Source organism: Corvus kubaryi, unplaced genomic scaffold (assembly GCF_017639235.1).
Source record: "Corvus kubaryi isolate FWS band 111438036 unplaced genomic scaffold, C.kubaryi_AGA036_p1.0 split1-131, whole genome shotgun sequence".
Lineage (NCBI taxonomy): Eukaryota > Metazoa > Chordata > Aves > Passeriformes > Corvidae > Corvus > Corvus kubaryi.
The window spans coordinates 4687204-4705741 of NW_024582073.1; the positions used below are offsets into that span (position 1 = coordinate 4687204).

The following is an 18538-nucleotide window of genomic DNA, read 5'->3' on the forward strand; positions in this document are numbered from 1 at the left end:
AGGAAGTGCTGCAGTTGTGCCACGTCTCCATGTCATGCTAAATTAGCTATCATTCTGCTGTCAGCTGGAATAACTTAGCTGGGAGGATAAAGTTTCTTTTTGGCTCAAGGCCAGTGCAGAAGTGAAAGCCAGGATCAGGGTAGAAAAGCTCCAGAGACTAACACACACGCACTCCTCCACTCACCCTGGTTCATGCCTTTTGTATATCCATACTCCAGGCAATCCAGTGTGTAAGTGGATCAAGTCTTTGCTGTGTGGCATGACTTCTGGAGGGCAAGGCTTTGGGGTTCCTTACCTTGTATTAGCAATGAGAAGGTGTATCTTTTAATCTCATCTTCATTTTCAGCAACCAAAGTGTAGTATCCACTGTCTTCCTCCTTGGCCCGTATCAATTTTAAAATACTCTGAAACCTGCAGAAATGCAAGGTGTTGTTTGTATTTTTAATACAGGCATAACAAATCTATTTTGGTGCAACACATAATCTGGGTATGTTGCTATTACAATATAGTGACATTTAGCATTTTTAGCACGCCTTTAACTAAAGTCATTACTCAAGTGGTAAATAACTATCAACATACAACTGAGAAAGAAGCGGCCTTAGTTACTTTCTGCAAGGACCTGACAAAGCCCTGATTTTACTGGAAATAGCTGCAAATTTATTGGTGTGGAGACATGTTGAAGGGAGCAAAGAGGTTTAGTGCTCAGGAACCTTGAAGAGGTTGATGTTATGGAGGGAGTAAGAAGAAGTAAATTAGACATCGCCTTTTAGAATAGAAAACAAATAAACTATTTTTAAATGCTGCTGAGGAAGGAGCAACAAACCGAGGTGTAAAGAGTGAGCAGGAGCAGTGCCCAGGTTTCTTGGGGAGGAACTCGAGTCAGCATGGCAAAGTAAGGGTCAGAAGGTTTTTTACCTTGTTTCCTGGACTCTGTTGGAACTAGTAACAATCTCTGTAAGATTTTCAATCAGAGTCACATTATCCTTCAACCAGTACATTTTTGGTGCTGGGTAAGCCTGCACATCAACAACAAAGTTTTTGACTTCATGAAGGTTGACAGCTTCTAGAGGGCTAAACTGAGGCTCCAGGTGAACAAAGCCTTTGTCTGTAAATGAAAAAGCCTTGGGTAAACAACACTATGCAACATTTTTCAAGAATGGTGTTTTCCAATGTGTTAATAATTTACACTGAAATCAGACTATACCATGAACTGTAATGACTACTTTCTTATTTTCCTTAACCTCCTTGGTTGCATGCCGAGCAGTACATTCATAATCTCCTGTGTCTTTCACTGATGCCTCAGGAATGGTCAAGGTGTAAACCAGCTTCTGCGATGGGACTTTGATATCATCAAGTTTTATCAGACCTTTTTCTTTCTGTAGTTTGGAGAAGGAAAAAAAACCTTGCTTAAGTAACTGAACTGAAAGCACATCATTGAGGATCTTTGATACCCCTGAAATGAGAACAACCATCTAAATCCTGTGTTGCAGAAGACTTGTTTACTCAGTTAAGGATGCCTTTTTCAGCCACAACAGAAGAGCTGTGCCTATAAATAGACCCTTTTGGGGGCGGGCACAGAAGGTTGAGGAGGTTGAGAGCTGATATTTTGTTCACACGAAACAAATACCTTTGAAAAATTGGGTAAGCAACTTGAAAGAGTGATTCACTGTTTATGCACTACCTTTTCCTCAGATGTGAAAGGCGCTTGACTCCCCTTTGTTCAGTGCCCATGAAGTAAGATTAATTTTTATCCCCTTCACCAGACAAAAAGTAACCAGTTACTAGATGCTACGTTCTGCATCCTCTCAAAACAAGAATAATTTATTGACAAGGAGAAAACTCCTGAGAGTAAAGGGATGGTAAGAATGATGGACCATGTTATCATGAGAGGCTAGTACAAAAATGTACTGGGGCTAGTTTTGAAAGGTGGTATATAGCAGAGACTAGACTGATGTGTAAGATGGAAAACAAAACAAAACTTGCTTAAATAATTTTTCCTCTTGGGCTCGTAACTTACCTCAATAAAAGGTGGGATTTGGAGTAACAGCTAGGTACACTTCAATTATACCATTCCTTCAACCAGACTTTTTACATGGGATACTCTGAAATTGCCTGGAACTGGCCCTAGCCAAGTTTCACTGAATAAAAGTTTTCACTGCAAAAGGATGTTAAACCAGTTTGAAAGATTTCAGGGTTCTACAAAAGTTTTAAGATTTTCTTACTAGATGTTTCTCATTAGTAATTACAGTGACTGTAAGACTCATTTCAGTTTACACCTGCATAATGAAGAACACTTAAGATTATAGACTTGATTCTTCATTGTCCTTTATTATCCTCAAGAACCAGGATTTAAGAGAGCCATTTTAGAGCTTCAGACCTTCAGTAGCAAGCAGAGCTCTACTCAGATGTCCAACACACCTAGATCTTTCTATTTTCACAACATTTCTCTTTTTTGCAGCAGCACAAGACCTGAGGGACAGCATTCCTTCCTCAGCCATACCTCAACTTCTTCTCAGGTTTTGCTTAGTTACTAACAGCAAATTTACCTTTTGGGACTGACTTTCTTTTACAGTAACCTAAAATTAAAAGAACTTACTTGGTTTTGTCTCCTCAGCTGTCCTCATTCAGATAAGAGAGAATATTTTACAACCGCACTTGCTTGCCTAATAAGTAAGTACAAACATTGAGGAAAAAGAAATAAAGAGAGATATTTACCACTTTCCCAGGATAATTCCACTGTAAATTAACCACCTCATTGTCAAAGACCACACAAGTTACTACGATGGTCTCGCCTGTTTTGTAGACAGTTTTAAGAGCTTCAATTTCAACAGGCAGCTGTGAAGTAGCTAAGGGAAGAGAGAGATCTCATTTAGTTTTTAAAAGACTGCAATTTTCACATGGTGCTGTTTCAGAGGATATCCATTTCACTTCCTCTACTGAGGAATCACCTTGAAAATTCAGTGAAAGTACTGCTGATCTATACTAATATAAACAATTTGTATTTAAAGCATGAACTGTACAGGCATTGAGTTCAATCCCACAAAGAAATTATCCACAAATAAAATTTCAATTAGAAGTTCCTATCTCAAATCCCCCTGTAAAAAGGCATTGGGTATAAAAGCAATTTCCCCTTTTGCGAATCAGTGACCTTGAGAGTATTTGAGAATTCCTTGATGGCCAGGAAAAATGTTTTCAAAATAATTAAATCATTATGTTTTTCAGGCTACCCAAAGGTCTACAGTTCAAAGCTGCTGGGAAACACCAGCCTTTAAAGTTGTGTTTCAGCAAATAGGATGAAAATACATGGACTACAAAACATTTTTCTTGCAATGATTTTGGAGAAAAGATTAAGTTAGGGACATGTTATTCTCATGAAAATTTTAAGTAAACATGCAACTAAGTAACTGGCAGTACCTGCCAGAGGAGCAAGGAGTTCATCATTAGAGAAATATCTGATATAACCCTGTGATGCTGGTCCTAATATGGCTCTTACAGTGTGGAGAAAGAACACAATCAGTTTTTTCTTTTTTAAAAAATGAACAGAAATAAATACCTCTTATAATATAGATGAGGAACTCATCAGACTTGAACTCCACACCTTTAACCATTGTTTTGCATGTGTATGAGCCCGCAGGAAAATTCCCTATGAAGCCTTGTTTGGTGTCATATAAAGCAGGCACAGACTTGTCTAAACTGTTAACTAAAGTCACTTGAGCATCTGGGTCACTTGTCCGACAAGGGATAACTGTGGGATCACCTTCTTCTACTAAGATGAACTGGTCTTCTGGTATAGAAGGAACAAAAGGCATGTCTGGATCTGTAAAAAACAAGAGGTAATATTACACTGTCTTGTTTGTAGCAAGTCCACGTACAAGGATTGGATATCAATGACCACCTATAAGTCATAACTGAAACTTGCATAGTTCATTCTCCCAGTTTTTCAGATGTTGAAGGCAAGGTTTTCTAATTTCATGTGGTATCTCATTTTAACTATTTCATGTGACATGTAATGAGACATTTCTCCTAAGCAGAAAACAGGAAAGGGCTTGGGTTCCTTTATGACAACTCAGGATGCAGAATGAAAAGGACAAAAGATCCTCTCCCCAATATGTTAAGTGTTATTAATCACAAGTCACATCATTTTAAGTTAGATTGTTTCCCATTTCTTATTAGTAGCTGTCTCCTAACCAATATATAAGCAGGGGTAAAAATAAAAATAAAATAAAAAATCCAAACACTTTCCAAGTAAAAAAAAAAAGTAGAAGTCAGTTTCATATTGTTTATGTTGAACACCACTAAAGCCACATTTCATCAAAAATAGTTCAAGGTACTTATCTTCATGTATTTCTAACATGTCCAACATTACAGTTATGAGACATAGTTAATTATGGTCACAGCATGTGGTTTTCAAAATATAGTATTCAACTAGGAAAAAAAGCAAACAAGGACCTGGTAGTTTTATTTCTTTCAAAGTCAACAAAATACATGCCAACTTTCCTACCCAGCCAATCCAAAGTCTGAGTTTAAAACATAATTGCATAACATTATGCACAAAAAGCATAGCTCTCAAATCATCTCCATTTGGCCAATCAGAATAAACAAATAATCCCTGCTAGCCTGAAGCTTCTGTGCAAAGCTTTATAATAAAATTTAATAAATAGCAATCCAAATCCCTCCAACAATAGACTTTCTGCTGCACTGGCAGGCTCTTTGTAGCAATATTCCAAACACAGCACTCCATCCCAAAAACTCTGCCAACTCCATGTATTCATTTTCCCACTGTAATTTAAAACAGAAACAGGATTCACCTAGTTTGGTTTTCTATGTGCTGTTAGTGAAAATAGGATATTGTGTGAAGTCTCAACGTAATCCTCCCTGGCTAAAGTGGGTTGCTGCCACCCATTGCCCTCCTAATTCATTGCAGGAAAAATAATTGTAAAGACAAAGTTTATAGTGGAAACAGAGACATTCTCTATAATTTGGAGAAAAGGATATGTTTCTGCGTTTATGACATCTTGATGGTTAGCAAGTGGAAAAAATTACAGGGTGTCTCTGCCCTGCAAATCGGGTAGGCTGACGTCTAGAGGCTTTCGAAAACCAAACCAAAAAGTCCCCTTGAAGAAATCTTCCATCTCTTTCCTTTATGTTCCTTCACTGTGTGAGTTACAAGACTGCTTTACATAAACAACATTTTCGGGTTATTTGGTTAGAGCTGCTTGGATATTGAGATATATGTGCCAAAGCTGGCAGCCCCTGCTGAAACATCTTGCTTCAAGAATGAGCACAAACACTTTACATTTGTTGTGGCAAACGGAGGGAAAGTCTTGGAAGAATCACTGTCCTTGAATCACACACTGTCAACAGCAAAAACTTAATGCCACTGCAAAATACCCTTTAAAACAAGTCCTGTTATTGCTTCCTGGCTTTTTGCCCTTCCAGAATCTTCCTTGCCGTTTGCAGACATCCTCTCCTTCAGAACATACTGCAGTTTTGCAGGATGATTTGCAATCTCTTCTTCTCTCCTTTGTTTCCTGTTCAAAATATTTACTGCAAATCCAGTGGCCTGATCTCTTCTGGCCCTGCAGTTGTGACCCTCACCCCCTGAAGCCCAGCCAATGCCGAGGAAGCATCCAGACAGAGCTTTACAAAAGCAGTCAGTCGTGGCTCAGCCTTTGGTGCCTATCTCAGCTATGACAATAAAGATTTTCATCCCATGGAGATCGTGGAAAGCCTTTAAGCAGATTTCCAGTCAGAACAAGGGGGTGGGAGAACAAAGCTGGAAATAGGCACTTCCAAAAAGAAGGGATGCCATTTCTTCTGAGTCCAACAGTTTTCCACCACTAAAGAGAAATGCAACACAGGGCTTGGGAAGGCTGTGTTTGCCTTGAAAATTACAGGGCACTGCATAGTAACACCATGTGTTTAATCTTGCATCAGATTGGCCAGCAAGAACACTTCTTTCGCCTCCTTCTGACAGCCACCCCCAGGACATCTCTGTTGCTTTACTCTTCCCAGACCCTGTGTACACATGGGTTTTTTCCAGTTCTCAGTTCAAGCATAATGCAGGTTAAGAACAAGATATGGCCTTCCTCATCTGGCAGAAGCTTTAGTATCATACATGGCACTGGTTTGGTCAGTACATATCCCAAGATATCCCAAATGCCCCTGAAAAGACTAGCATTTCTGTTAATCCCCACCTGGGAGCCAGGTGAACCTTAAGGCTGGACATGCTCCCACAGATGAGCTGACCTGGCCACCAAGGTCTACTCTCCAGGCCCTGATGGTCAGAAGGCCTCAGCTCTAAAGTAGTGAGTTCATCATTCTTCTTAAGAAATAAAATTCTTATCAAAAAGCGTAAACCAATAGAAAGAAAGAACATATCCACAGATTCAGAGGGGCTGGTCTTGATTTACACACTAGGAAATGGCCCTGGGGTTATTTCTCTCCCTCTAACAGTAAATTGTCACCAGCAACACACCTCTTCTCAACATCCATGGTTCAACTCTCCCACCCAAACCTCCAGGTACAGCTGTGGCATCCCCCACTTACCAGGCACATAGATGTAGATGTCCTTCCCTTCCACTTCCCCATCCTCCACTTGTGTGTGGTTATAATAGCAAACATACAAGCCTGTATGAGCCGCCGATGCATTTCCTACTTCCAGCACTGTCACGAAGAGGCCACTGTTGTTTTCTTCGTGTCTAATATCTATCCTGTGGTTTCCCTCGGTCACTGGGTACTGCCAGCTCACTTCACTGTCTCCAGAGCATTTGAGTGTGAAATTGGAATGCAGCTGTACCACCATTTCATTCCTATTGGGAACAATAGTTGGCAGAGGAAGCTGGCAAAATGTTATGAATGGTCCTGCAAAAAGACACAAATAAATAGCATGTGAATACACAAAACAGCCTCAGCATGGGGATGTGAAAGGAAGCAAATAGGATCCAGAGGAGCTTTTTTTTCTGGCTATTTCAGACCAGGAAATTTGCCCTTGTTAAAAGCCAGAGCTTTGCCCAAGGGATAGCAAATGGTTTTCCTTTGAAATGTTAAGTGTTTGCTTGCTGACTTCTGTTTGTCAAATCAAGAGGTGAAAGACAGACAGAAGTGAAGTTAGAGATAGCTCCCAATTGACACCACAGCTGTCCAGCCCCAAAGGTGTACACAGCTCTACTGCAGACCAGTGAATTCCACACCCTGGCTGCTCAGTCGAAGGTATGTCACACCTCCTTGCAACCATGGTTAGGAAACCAGAAGTCCTGTCAGCCTTCAAGCAAGCTCACAGCTGAAATTTGGAAACCACTTCCCAAGACTAACACTTGCATTTTACATCTGACTTCAATTTCTGCAAAGGGCCAGAGCAGGACTTCTACATCAGGTCTACCTCTAGCCAAAATGTACAGAAGGCTTGTAGCCAAATAAAACTGCAATTCACTGAACTAGATGTTGTAGATGGCACTGGTTTTCAGACACAATCTCCAATTACAGGCTCAGGATTGCAAGTCTAGGTAATTTGCAGGTGGGTTGGTGCAGGTCCAACTCTGAAAAAGAAAATTAGAGGATCCAAACCCTACAAAATGAGGAACTCACCAAGGAAATATGTTTGTGGTTTCAGTCCCCCGAATGACCTGTACAATAAACAAACACTTAGGCCCATGGCGTGAAATTGGCCCTCTCTGCAATAAACTGCCACCAGGAATCCGGACTGTCTTTGAAACCATTTTCCACTCCTGCCCAGAGTTACCTCTTTCTACAGGCCCTTTCTATATTTGGCACCCTGTGGCAAAGCCTGCCCTGCCCTCCCATCACCATTTGTTTGGCAGGTGTTGGGAGGCTGGGCCGGCAGCCCCGGCGAGTGCAGTGCTGTGCTGTGGCATGGGAGGATGTGGGGAGCCCACACAGGCAGCCTCTCCTGCACCACTGCTGAAGAATCCCCAGTGGGGCAGGTGTGGGACAGCCGAAGGTGGGCAGGCTCACTTTCCCTGCACAGTCAGACAAGTCAGGTGGGAGGTTATATCAGCACAGGAGCGCCAAAGTGGCCGATATGGGCCAGCAAAAGTACTGCCTTCTCAGTAGGTCTCGTCATAGCCTACCAGAGGGAAAAGCAGAAAAAACAGGTTTGTAGCCAGCTGGCAACCATGTGGCATTTGTTATTGTGGGCAGAATGAATGCAAATTTGAGTATGGATTTATGAAGAATTAGGGGTGGAGAGGATTAGAGGACTGAGGAAATTACCTGTGAGAAAACATCCCAGGATCAGGAACGTCCATGGGGAAGTACCCATAGCTACCAACAACTGAAACAGAAAGAAGAAGGCAAGAGAGAGAGAGTCAATGGACTGACAACTGTATAAGAGTTAGGAGGACTCTTCTTCTGCAGTGCCCAAGGGCAGCTTCCCATCACTCCACATGGTGCCACAAAGAGGAATGGCCCAGGCACCCCAACTCACAGCACAGCCCAGTGAGACTCATGTCACCTCCTCCCACGAGCTGCGTGTGGCCACAGACAGATGACAGGCAGACGAGACACCATAACCCCTTCCCTCTACTGGCAGTGTAAGGAACCAAGTCCAGATTTGTCCCTTTCAAACAGCCTGCAAGCAGCTCTGCTCCCCACTGTAGCCTCTGGGACTGAGCCCACAGAAATGCCCCTGCACAGAGGCAGCACCCTCACAAGCATTGATGAAGATGTAACATCTTCATGCAGTAAGTTCTGACCTTTCAGCTGCAAGCAGCTTTTATGGGAGAAAAAGCACATTTTAAAGCTACTCTAATTACAAATAGTACAACCCAGAGTGATCTTTTTGTTTTGCCATTGTACATATGTGTATATATAGCTTACAGAATACAATGTAATACAATAGTGCTTATTGCTTATTTAGCAAGAATTCCCTTGATTGAGAGACATGCTATTTAAAACATATGCTGAAATTTTCTAATGAAATAAATCCATGACAGACTGTAGGCCAGCACTGCCATTCACAGAGCATCTCTTTTCCCAACAGTGCAGAGAGTCATAGATCCCATGCAATGTTTTCAGCTTTCAAACTTATAATCCTAAAGCATCTGTCTTATAGAGGCAACAATAGCAATCAGCATCTATGTAATTTTTGTGCCATGTAATGACATTTCTACATAAAACCCTCAAGCAGCGTGCTAGGTAATTTCTAAAGGAGAAGATCCTACAATCCCTGCTCCCACTGAAACCAACAGATGTTTTGTTGGTGACTTCTAATAGCAACTGGATTTGGCCCAAATCCAATATATATTTAAAAAACACTGCACAGAAGAGCCCCTAATTTGAAACACTGACCAAGGAGTGAAATAAAGGACAATGAGCCAAGACAGGGACTACTTTTCAAAGGTTCTGGAGAGTTTCTATTCATCCTCTGGTATTCAGTTCCTGATGCTGAGATAGGAAAGCACATAGGTGCATCTAGTTGTTACAACTGTGGCAGTGCCATATGGGAGCAAAATGCTTACAACATGCCAAGGAGTGTTTCTGATCTAGTCCTGCTTTCCTCCTGCAATGGGTGGAGCAGACAGCACTGCTTTGCAAAGCAAAAGAATTTGAAACTCAAATTAAACATAAATGTCTCAGAAGCAGGATTAGAAGACTACCTGCCTCAAAAACATGTACAAACACCTTCAGAAATTCAGCCAACAATGTTCCAGCAGAGACAAGGCATTTTGCCTAATTCTTCAATTAGCAGTAATTGCCATATGTTTATGTATCTGTCTCTCTTTGATAATTCCCTCGGTTTCAGCCTCCTTACTCATTTTTATCACATTTATATCTTGCATTTTTTTCTAATAAAGTAACCCTCTGTAACTCTTTAAAGACTTACCATGGTCTGCTTTACTGATTTGACTCCTAATCTCCCAAGATCCACAAGACTATGTTACCCCACTTCTGCCAAGCTCCCTCCCTTTTCTCACTGAAAAGGCAAATCTCTCCCCCTTTTGTGTTGTTTTGCCAGACTATTCAGTGCAAGTGATGCAGCACAGGAGAAGAAAAAACAAAGCTAGCTCGTGTCTTGCACACCAGAAGCTCTGCTGAAGTGGACTTGCAGAGCTGTGTGTGTGAGGACTGAAGCCCAGTGATGTAAATACAGGTGATGGCATTTCCAAAGCGCTACTTTGAACTTGCTGTCTTGGTTGGGCTGACACTGAAATCAATGAGTGTCTCAATGTAGCATTGCAGTTTAAAAACTCAAGGTCTTAACTAAATTTGCTTTCTCCATCTGGCTCTTCTTTCACAACCCAGAGCTTTGATCTTTCCTCAATGACCCGTTAATCTCATCAAGACCCGGAGCAACACTTCTTCACTGTGAAAGACAGAATAATATACTAAGGTTTCACCATCATCTGTATTCAAAACCTATTTGAACTGAATTTAGTTACATCATGGATCTGACTTAAGAATGCTAGTGCCATCACCAGTGTACCCTCACACATCCATGCTAGACTCAAGGTTTACCACAGGCACAATTTCACATTTATGGGCAGGAGAGAGTTTGCTCATTCCCACAACACCAAGCAGCTACACCTATCCTGGTTTTTCTTTATTTACAGTCACATACACCTTTGTATGCACTTATTTAGCTCTTTTACCCTCCTTCGGTTCTCAGAATCAAATCAAAGGTTCTCTTTGTCCCCAACTGTCCAAATCTCAGCCCTGGATAAACACATAAGATTCAGTTCCTAACACTAGTCTATCAATCCATAACTTGGTGTAGCCTTGCTGAAGCCAGTAGGTTTATGCAAGCTGAAACTCAGTATTAACAGGACACATACAATGTGAGTGTGAGCCAACCTTAATTCCTTGCATACTTAGGACATTGCTAGCTAAAATAGAAACATGGGTGTGTATAGTAAAAGCTAGGTGATGCCCTGAGGGGTTTGCGAAACTCCTTGCAGGGCTTTGCCCCGGGTTGAACAGTCATTGAATTTACACAGATTTTGAAAGGTTCTGACTGAAATCCTGATACCTCTCTTGTGTGCCTTAGTGATTAAAAAAAAAAAAAAAATCAGAAAACTAACTCTGAAGAACTGTTATCAGTCAGGCGTCAATTTTCCAAACACTAACTGGTAAGCACTGGCTTCCTATAAAGGAAGGTTTCATTGACTGCAGTGCAGAAGACGAGGTAAAATCAGCGTTCAGAAACTCAGTGGAAATATATGTTTGGAAAATTATGATATTCCTAGGTGAGTGCTCTACATGACCTGAAGAGAAAGAGCGGAGTGGGACCAAAAAGAGCCAAGGGTATATATTATTTTCATACTGCTATGAATCAACCGAAGACCTCTCTCAAGACAGAAAACCAGCCCGTGTACCGGAGCACCGGAGGCTACTGGGCTGATTTCCTGCCAGCTATGTAGCCACTGCAGTTCAGCCTCGTGGCCACACGATGGCAATGTTGATCCACATTAACGAGCCACATGCCTTGTCCGGCGAAAGGCAACGCTCGTCTCCAGCGTAGCAGTCTAAACTGGGTCTCCTGGATCAACTTAAAATTCAAAATTCCTACATTATTAATCTCACGTGATTAAAAAAAAAAGAAAGAAAAAAACCCCACAAAACCAAACAACACACCAACCCTGGTCCCATTTTCTCTGTATTTGCATAAGTGATAGGACAGTATTTGGATTGTAAATCTTGGCACATAATGATATGATTATCCTTGTTATGAGAGGGCTGGGTAATTTCAGTCGTGATTTTGTCAGAGTGGCAGTCTGTCCTTCTGGGAAAGCTGATCTTTTCTAGGAAGAGCTACGGCCAGCCCAAGAAAAGACATTTCTTTCTTGTGGTATATGTCACCAGCTGAATGTGAATGTTCAGACAGGACCTCCTGAAACATTTCTTGGTTCTCAGTTCCCGAACTGCAAACTCAGCTCTCCACAAGAGCAGCGCTGCCCTGCAGCACTAACATGTGGGTCTGATGGGTTTTGCTGGGGAAAGGCTCAACGGTTTTCAATGAAAAAAGACTGGCATAAATATTCTCCAAAAATGAAGCTTGTTTCACATCCCTTTACAAATATTTGAATCCAGCATAGCCTGTACATAGAAAAACCGTGCATCAAGAAAAGCCCAAGGAATAACCATGCATCGAGGATAGGCCAGTGCTGGGCTCCTGGTGAGTACTTTGGGCTCTGCAGGACACATAGCGATGGCTGCCTCCTGATGAGCCTTCTGCTCAGACCCAATTCTTCAGCCTAACCCTCCAGGGCAGAGTTCCTCGGTCTAGGATCTAAAGGTGGTGGGGGAATTGCAAAGCCTAAATTTTCCCGCTTGATCAAAGGAGGGTTTTCCAGACTGTCCCAGAAAACAGGAAAAGCAAACAAACAAACAAACAAAACCCCTGGCACTTCCAAGTAATACATCTTCCTTCAGTTCTCAGAATCAAATCAAAGAACACCTCAGATCCCAACTCAACCACTAAGAAGCATTGTAAGGAAAAAAATATCCATCTCTGTTGACCACAAGAACTAGGAAGCCTAGCTATTGCAAACTTTTCCCTTGGGTGCCCATGCAAAGCTTTATAGGCTTGAAAGTGGTGAGTCAAGCAGGAGAGCAAGGCAAGAGGGAGAGAAAGGATCGCTTGCTTTCTTGCTTGTTTTTTTTTTAATTATCATCAACTTTTGCCACCACCAGGAAAATTCACCTCTCAGAAGTCATTCCTTTGTCTTTAAGTGTTTAAAAGAAGAAAGGGAAACATCGTCTATTAAAAATTTTAGAGTTCACGTGCAAAAGTAGGTTCCATTGTAGTCCTGATGGAATAAGGAGGCAAGCAAGGCAAGGATCATATAAAGTTATACATTTCAGCCTCATTTTTAGACCAGCTAGTATAGCTGCAAATAATCTGCGAGGTCTGGGCTATGCAAGGCTTTCTGTCTATATATACTTTACTTCAATTCCAGCCCAATGCTGTAGTACAGAAGAGAGGTATTTTATTAAAATATTTATTGCTTCCTGCTTTCTTGAAACCTAATACCTATGTATTACCCTCAGAGCCACATGAAGATTTCCCGTACATAACAAACTATTAACAGCAAAGATGGCCGCAGTGTCCGATGGCAGCTGGACTGGCACACCTCCTTGCCCCTCAGTGCCTGGAGAGGAGTACCAGAACAAGGGATCTCATTTAAAAGACGCAGGAGAGTGCCTGCAGGCTGGGAGGGCTGTTTTGCTTGTGGACTCCTAAATCCCAGTGTTTTGTGAGGTCTCCTTTTTCTTCAAACTTTTTTCCCCAAGCTTTGAGGCTGGCTAAACCACTGTTTAGCTGAGGGTCCATTCTAAAATGCTCATTGTTAACTAGAAGCTAAACCCGAAGTCCCTTGCTGGGAGATCTTTCCCTAGCGTTTCTACACGCAGAGTTAAAAGTCAGATCTCCACAGTTCAGATTTTGACGAGATGATGACAGGAATCTTTGATGCCTGTCTCCTTGCTTTGATCCTGTCTCTTGTCCCATCAAAGGACACAGAGCTTAGTCAGCCGAGCTGGGACTCCAACTGGTCTCTGCATCGGCCCTGGGAGATGTCGAGAGCATAACAAGCCACCCTGCCTCCCCTGGTGCGTCCCGTCGGGGAGACAGCGGCGACCTGCAGCCAGTCGGGACTCGGGTGTGGATGATGGTGGGAAGTTCCGTTCACACTCTCCAGCCCCTATCAGGCTGCAGGCGCTTGACAGACCCTGCCGGCCCGTGGGAAGCCCGGGCGGCAGCCCCCGGGGAGCGGGACAGCGACGCTGCCGCGGCTCCCCCTCGGTCCGCCCACCCTCGGCGCAGCCCGACGGCTGTAGCCGCTGCAGATCAAAGGCTGCTCGGGACACCGAGCAAACCTGGCAGCTCCCAGCCACCTCGCTGTTTGTCTGGGAAACAGTAGGAAAGCCTTTGCCAAACTGGAGAGACTTCTTTTTTTTTCCTAATGAGGGGTAGCCGGGAAAAAGAAAAAACGGGTTAGGGGAGACGGAGAGGAGCAAACCGCAGAGGTATTTCCCTACGGAGCTGGTGCTACGACCCGACGCTTCTTCTCCAGCCCTCTCCGTCAGGCGAAGCACGAAGCCCCAGGGCACGGGGTCTGAAGAGGGAGGGAGTCCCGGCGGGGGACAGAGGTTGCGCCCCGCCTGGAGCTGTGGGACCAAGAGGGAGCGATGTGCCCGCAGTCCCGGGAACGGGTTCGTAGGTCCACGTAAGGGCCGAGGCGATGCGCTGCCCGCTCCGGGAGTGCAGACTCAGGCCCCGAAGGAGCGCTAGGGAGCTCGAACATTGGCAAGAGACGCGCCGAAAATGCCGTCGAAGGGCTCTGGAAACATGCCCCCGGCACTGGTGGGGGCCAGGGCATCGCTCCCGCCTCTGGTCCGCAGCTGCCTCCCCGACGGGGTGCGGACGAGCCCCGGGGACTGGCGGCTGTGCCCTGGGAGTGCTGCTGCCTTGCTAGATCTGTCGCTGCTGGCTCCAGAAAAAGCTGTCCAAGTCCTGTTCTCTGGAACGGTTCCTGAACTATGGGGATCCGCGTCCAAAAATGTTGAGCAATGCCGCGGACAGCCAAAAAGCCGTTTCCTACTTGCTCCTAGGACTTTTCCAAGGGACTCCAGCCTGGCAGAGGCTGGCAAGTTTGCAACTCCGCGCTTGACAAAATCCAAAAGGTGGCCGCGAAGACTTTGCCCTTCCCAGGGTAGGAGGCAGTGGGGTCCAGCAGTCCGGCAGGGCATACGGCAGGGCTGGCGTTCCCGTTGCGAGAGGGGCTGCAGGCTGGAAAGGCTCCAGGTACCAGCCCTTCCTAAATTCAGCATCTTCCCTTTCACCGAGACACGTAAAAAAAAAAAAAAAAAAAAAAAAAAGACGGGGCGCGCAAGGACGGAGATCAGGTCGCCTTTCGGGGGCTGTGTGCGTGCCTTCGCTCGGGATCTCGGGACATTTTAGGCTACCGGGTCAGGGGGAGCGAGGTGAGAAAGGGGATCTAAAGAAGGGAAGGTGATGAAAAACAAAGGGTGGGGGAAGGGACGGGAAAGCAGCGGGGTGAAGGAAGTGAGGGATGCGAGAAGAGGGGGAGCCGCTTACTTGGTCGGTGCGCGTCCCCGCTTTCCCCAATGGGGCGGGCACCGCCGCTGCCCGCGGAGCCCCGGCGGGTCGCTCCCGCCCCCGCGGCAGGAATGCGGCGCGGTGGCCCCCGCCGTCCCAATGTGTTTGTCATTAGCGCTGCCCGCGCTGCTCGCCGCCGCACCCCGACGGCCGGAACAGCGCAGCGCCGCACCCCCACTCCCCTCCGCGGGATCGCCAGCGCCCGCCGCCTGCGCCTCGCGGGAAGAAGCCCTCCGCTCGGCTCAGAGCATCGGGGAAAAAAAGAAAAAATGAAAAAGAAGAAAAGAAAAAGAAAAAAAACAGAAGAAAACCCCCAACAAATAAATAAAGAAAAACTAATAAAATAAACGAGGAAAAAAACGCGGGAGAAAAGGCGTAAAAAAGAAAAAGGTGGGGAAAATGCCCCGCACCTCTTACCTTCTCCTTTAAAATCCGCAGCCCCAATCCTGCAGATTGTAAAACATCCAAAATATGTCCACGTCTTTTGTGACTTTCCCTGCTCAGCCGCGCTCTTTCCCTCCCGCTCGCCCTCCCTCCCGATCCGACTGTAATGGTCTCACAAACCGCGTCCCGTAATTGATTCAATGTTATAGACCATCCTTCCAAAACTAATCATTTGCTTTAAGTAAATAGCTGTCAGGAAATGAAGCCCCCCTCAGGCCCCTTCAGAATAAGAGTGTGTTGGCTCTCCCGGCGCCCCCAGCCCCGCGGCCGGAGGCGGGCGCGCCGGCGGGAGGCTCTTACGCAGGCAGGGGGGCAGTCTCTGCCTCCAGATTTCAGCAGCCTTGCAGGGGAGGGGGAGGTTGGCCATATGGCAGGGGCGAGGGGGAGGAAAGGGGGAAGCGGGGAGTTTTGCACTGCAGGGGGAGAAAATTTAAAAAAAAAAAAAAAAAAAAAAAAGACCCAAAAAAATTTCATGAAAACTCAGAGTGCTCCCAATTTCATGAATGAGCCTTCCCTCCTCAGACCCTCCAGGACGGTGGGTCGGGCGCCGGGTTCGATGTCCACGGTCACAGTGTGAGCGTATGGATGGGGAGTTTGATTTGGAAACGAATTCGCGGCTTCCTCGTGTCCTTTGTACACCGCTGAGCTCGGGTTTGGGCTAGAAAGCTGGATGGACGGCCGTGAGCCAGCCAGGACCAGGAGGCACAGAGAGAGAGAGAGGGAGAGACGAATCACTAACATTTATGAATGAAAGACACAACGAAAGGTAACCTTCGCCAGGAGTCAGCCCCCCCAAAGCCCGCAGCTCCGACGGGACCGAGAACGCTCTTCTCTTCGTCTCTGCCTTCGCTTTGCCCAGCGATAACAGACCCCAGTAATAACCAAACCAGGGACACGGCAAGGGCCGGAGGTGCCGGCGGAGGCGCGGGCAGCGCACGTCCGAGCCCGTCCTGTTTGAACACGCTCCAGACGGAGCTTTGATCCCCGCCGGGGAGCCAGCACTGGGTATCTCTGCTTTGTTGGCCGTCGCTATCACCAGCGATAAGCGGTGGCCGAGGGAGCTGCCGGGGAGCTGCCCTTGCCGCCCTTTTGCTGCAGGCTTCGTGCGGAGCGAGGCGAGCGGAGCCGGCGGGGCGCGGCGATGCGGCGGCCGCGGGAGAGGGGGCAGTGCAGCCCCAGGAACGGAGCGGAGCGGAGCGGGCCCCTGCCCGCCGCCTGCCTTCTGGGGAGGGCACCGGCCCCACAGCCGCGTCCCGGGGCTTCTCCCGTTTCCTTCCCACTCCGGCACCACCACCACCCGCACCTCTTTCTCCCATTTAGTATTAAACAAAAGTTTGTTCTCGGAGTCAAAAGTCAGGACCCAGTGGCTTTTCTCTTTCCTAAGGGAGGGAGAGTTAAGCCTCTGAAACGAAGATGCCCCGAAGAGAATAGAGGCAGAAACAAGAACCAACTCCCATGGATGCGCGCTCAGGTGAGGGACCCCTGGCTGGGCTCGCAGGGTTCCCGGCGGCGCTCCTGGCCCTTTGCACGCCCTCCACTAGTGCATCCTCGGTTTGGGTGAGTGCACAACCCCGCTATTGCTTCCACATGTTCCTCCAGGAAATCATCGGAGTCAGATCTATGAGCAGCCCCTGGTCGGAATGCTAACAGGATACCGTAATGCTTGTGAATAAACAACAGGCTCCCAGTGAGTCAAAAAAGCACAGAGAAAAAAAAAGAAGAACAAACAAACCAACCAACCAAACAACACACGCGAAAAAAACCCCACACCGCACCCTGGAACTCTCCATCTGAGAGGGCGAGCGCACCCAGCAGCCTGAACCCCTTCATTTGTGGAGGGAAATGCTCTATCATGACTTGGATCAGAATTGCGGGTTCTAGCAAATTTAAGCCCCGAGAAGATGAGCGTCAACTGCCTATGCGCCGGGGCGACCCTGAAGGGCTCGGGCCACGATGTACCGGTGTGAGCGTATCTGGTTTAAGGTGCGGCGTGATTCCTGGCCAACCACCATCAGGATGGGATGTAATGCGAGAGTCAGTCTTGCGAAAAGAAAGGAGCAAAAGGAAAGGGGAGGAGGCGCCTTCTGGTTGCAATTACCTGCTTCATTTGAATAATGCCTTTGTCATGATCATTATCTAGAGGTCGTTAACGGTTTCCACGTAGGATCTCACAAGACCCAGCGAAAAATAAAAATTGCAAACTGGGGGACTGGGAAGGCTGCCTGATAGGCCGGTCTGGCGCTTCGGGCGGGGGCCCGACGGCTCTGTGGAGATAGGGACGGAGGTGTCTTGCAGCCCAGAGACCCCTCTGGGGAACGGTGATACTGTTCCCGACGTGGCGTCCCCTTCCCCACACTAAGGGCCGGGCCACGCCGTCCGCACGCCCGCCGCCCGAGGAGCTCCGAGCCGACAGGAGCCGGGTTCTGCCCGCTCTCGTCGTCGGGCCGATCCCCCTCCGCAGTGCCGGCGGTGCCTATGGATTGGTCCCGCGCAGAGGAGGTGGTAGTTAAAATAAACCCTCCGGGACGGCTGCTGAGCTCTGCCTCCCGCCCCCTGTGGTGCAGGGGGGTCCCGTCCAGGGAGGCGAGGGGGATGTGGGGTTAGCGAGAGGACAGGCTGGGGGCGGGGGGATTTTTTACCTCTCCTCTTCCCTGTCATCCCGCCTTCCCCTCCCCGAAGGGCTGGAGCATAAAGCATCCCGTTAGAGTGTGTTTATGTGGTAACAGATGGAAGCTGCACGTCTCAAACAAAGTGCGGCGCCCGGGCTAGAGCCGCTCTCGCCTGTTTATGCTCCCAACCTGCCCCCCGGGATGGGCGGGGGTGTGTGTCCCCCTCCCCGGGCCCACGGCGCCGTCAGAGTCCGGGCAGCGGACGCGCCGACGGCTCGGGTTATTGCGGGGCGGCTCTTTCCACTCTCAGACGCTTCCAGGGGGACTGGGAGCCTTCGAGGCCCCTTTCCCCCCTCTTCTGCTCAGCATCCCCCTCCCTGGGGAAATCACAATTTGTTTCAAGTAA

At 46.7% G+C, this 18538-nt stretch overlaps 1 protein-coding gene across 1 annotated transcript in view; it reads right to left on the minus strand.

Moving 5' to 3' along the window:
- The window catches only part of PDGFRA (platelet derived growth factor receptor alpha), a 35048-nt gene extending 19302 nt beyond the window's left edge, over positions 1 to 15746 (minus strand). The window contains exons 1-8 of the mRNA XM_042053396.1: positions 15497 to 15746; positions 8233 to 8293; positions 6550 to 6864; positions 3554 to 3817; positions 2716 to 2846; positions 1205 to 1376; positions 916 to 1105; positions 296 to 411 (exon numbers count right to left, since the gene is read on the minus strand). Coding sequence (XP_041909330.1) covers positions 296 to 411; positions 916 to 1105; positions 1205 to 1376; positions 2716 to 2846; positions 3554 to 3817; positions 6550 to 6864; positions 8233 to 8281 — 1237 coding nt within the window. The 5' untranslated portion in view covers positions 8282 to 8293; positions 15497 to 15746. The remainder of the gene's footprint in view (positions 1 to 295; positions 412 to 915; positions 1106 to 1204; positions 1377 to 2715; positions 2847 to 3553; positions 3818 to 6549; positions 6865 to 8232; positions 8294 to 15496) is intronic.
- Positions 15747 to 18538: the final 2792 nt, after the last annotated feature.